General features: G+C 26.1%; 1 protein-coding gene across 1 annotated transcript, besides 1 other annotated feature; it reads right to left on the reverse strand.

Moving 5' to 3' along the window:
- Positions 1–100: 100 nt before the first annotated feature.
- EHI_133430 (dipeptidyl-peptidase, putative) lies at positions 101–551 on the reverse strand (the record flags this gene model as incomplete). Its single annotated transcript, XM_001914496.1, has 2 exons — positions 101–121; positions 189–551. The coding sequence occupies 2 exons, from the start codon at positions 549–551 to the stop codon at positions 101–103; spliced, it is 384 nt and encodes a 127-aa protein (XP_001914531.1).
- Positions 552–665: 114 nt separating this feature from the next.
- Positions 666–892: part of a repeat region that runs on past the window's edge.

Below are 892 nucleotides of genomic sequence, written 5' to 3' on the forward strand. Positions count from 1 at the left end.
TCTTCTTCTTTAAAAGTAAATAATTGTTGGAATTGTCCATCCCAATAAGTGTCCCATCTTCTTATCATCAATTGATCATATACTCTATAATTTTGTTTTTCTAATTCAATAAATTTATTTGCTGATTCTTCAAGAGTCATTCCTGGGAAAACATTCTTTGATGCAAGTCCTCTTAATTTACCACCAACAGAAATCATTTTAAATGTATCAATAGAAATAGGTGTAGAAGTAATGTCTACAATCTTGTCATTCTCTATTTTTCCAATCTGTCCATTATGAAGCAAATAAACACCTTCATTAAGACAAACAAAATTAGAAAATGATTCTTCACTATATGGAATTAAATCAACTGGTTCAGTTTCAGTTAATGTTAATTTCTTTAATGAATGTTTTGTTTTATTTTCTTCTTCAAACCATTGACTTGTTGTATAATATACTACTCCATTTAAATGACATCCAAGTGATAATTTTTGAAGTTTTACTAATGTCTCTGCATCTAATACTTTAGCATAACTAAGTGCAATAATGGCTACTAACAGTATTATTCGCATATTCTAATTTTCAAGTTCTTTTACTTAAATAAATAGTTTAGAAAAGTAACTATGTTTGGAATTTTGAATATCATTTTTTTAGGATTATTTTTTGTTATTGTAAAAGTAAATTAATAATAAGCAATTGATTAAGTATTAATAGAAATAGTTTCTATTGTTCTTGAATCAGCGGAGACTAATCAAATCTCTGAGTTCTTCTTCTAGTATTTCTACAGGATATGTTTGGTTGTGATAGAAGCAGTATTCCATGATATCCATCATGTTTTTTATGACATAGTTTTTACCTCTTTCTCGATGTCAATTTCAATTTTTAATTCTTTAATTAATTTATTACTTTATTT

This window comes from Entamoeba histolytica, genomic scaffold, assembly GCF_000208925.1.
Source record: "Entamoeba histolytica HM-1:IMSS scf_1104750518353 genomic scaffold, whole genome shotgun sequence".
NCBI lineage: Eukaryota > Evosea > Mastigamoebida > Endamoebidae > Entamoeba > Entamoeba histolytica.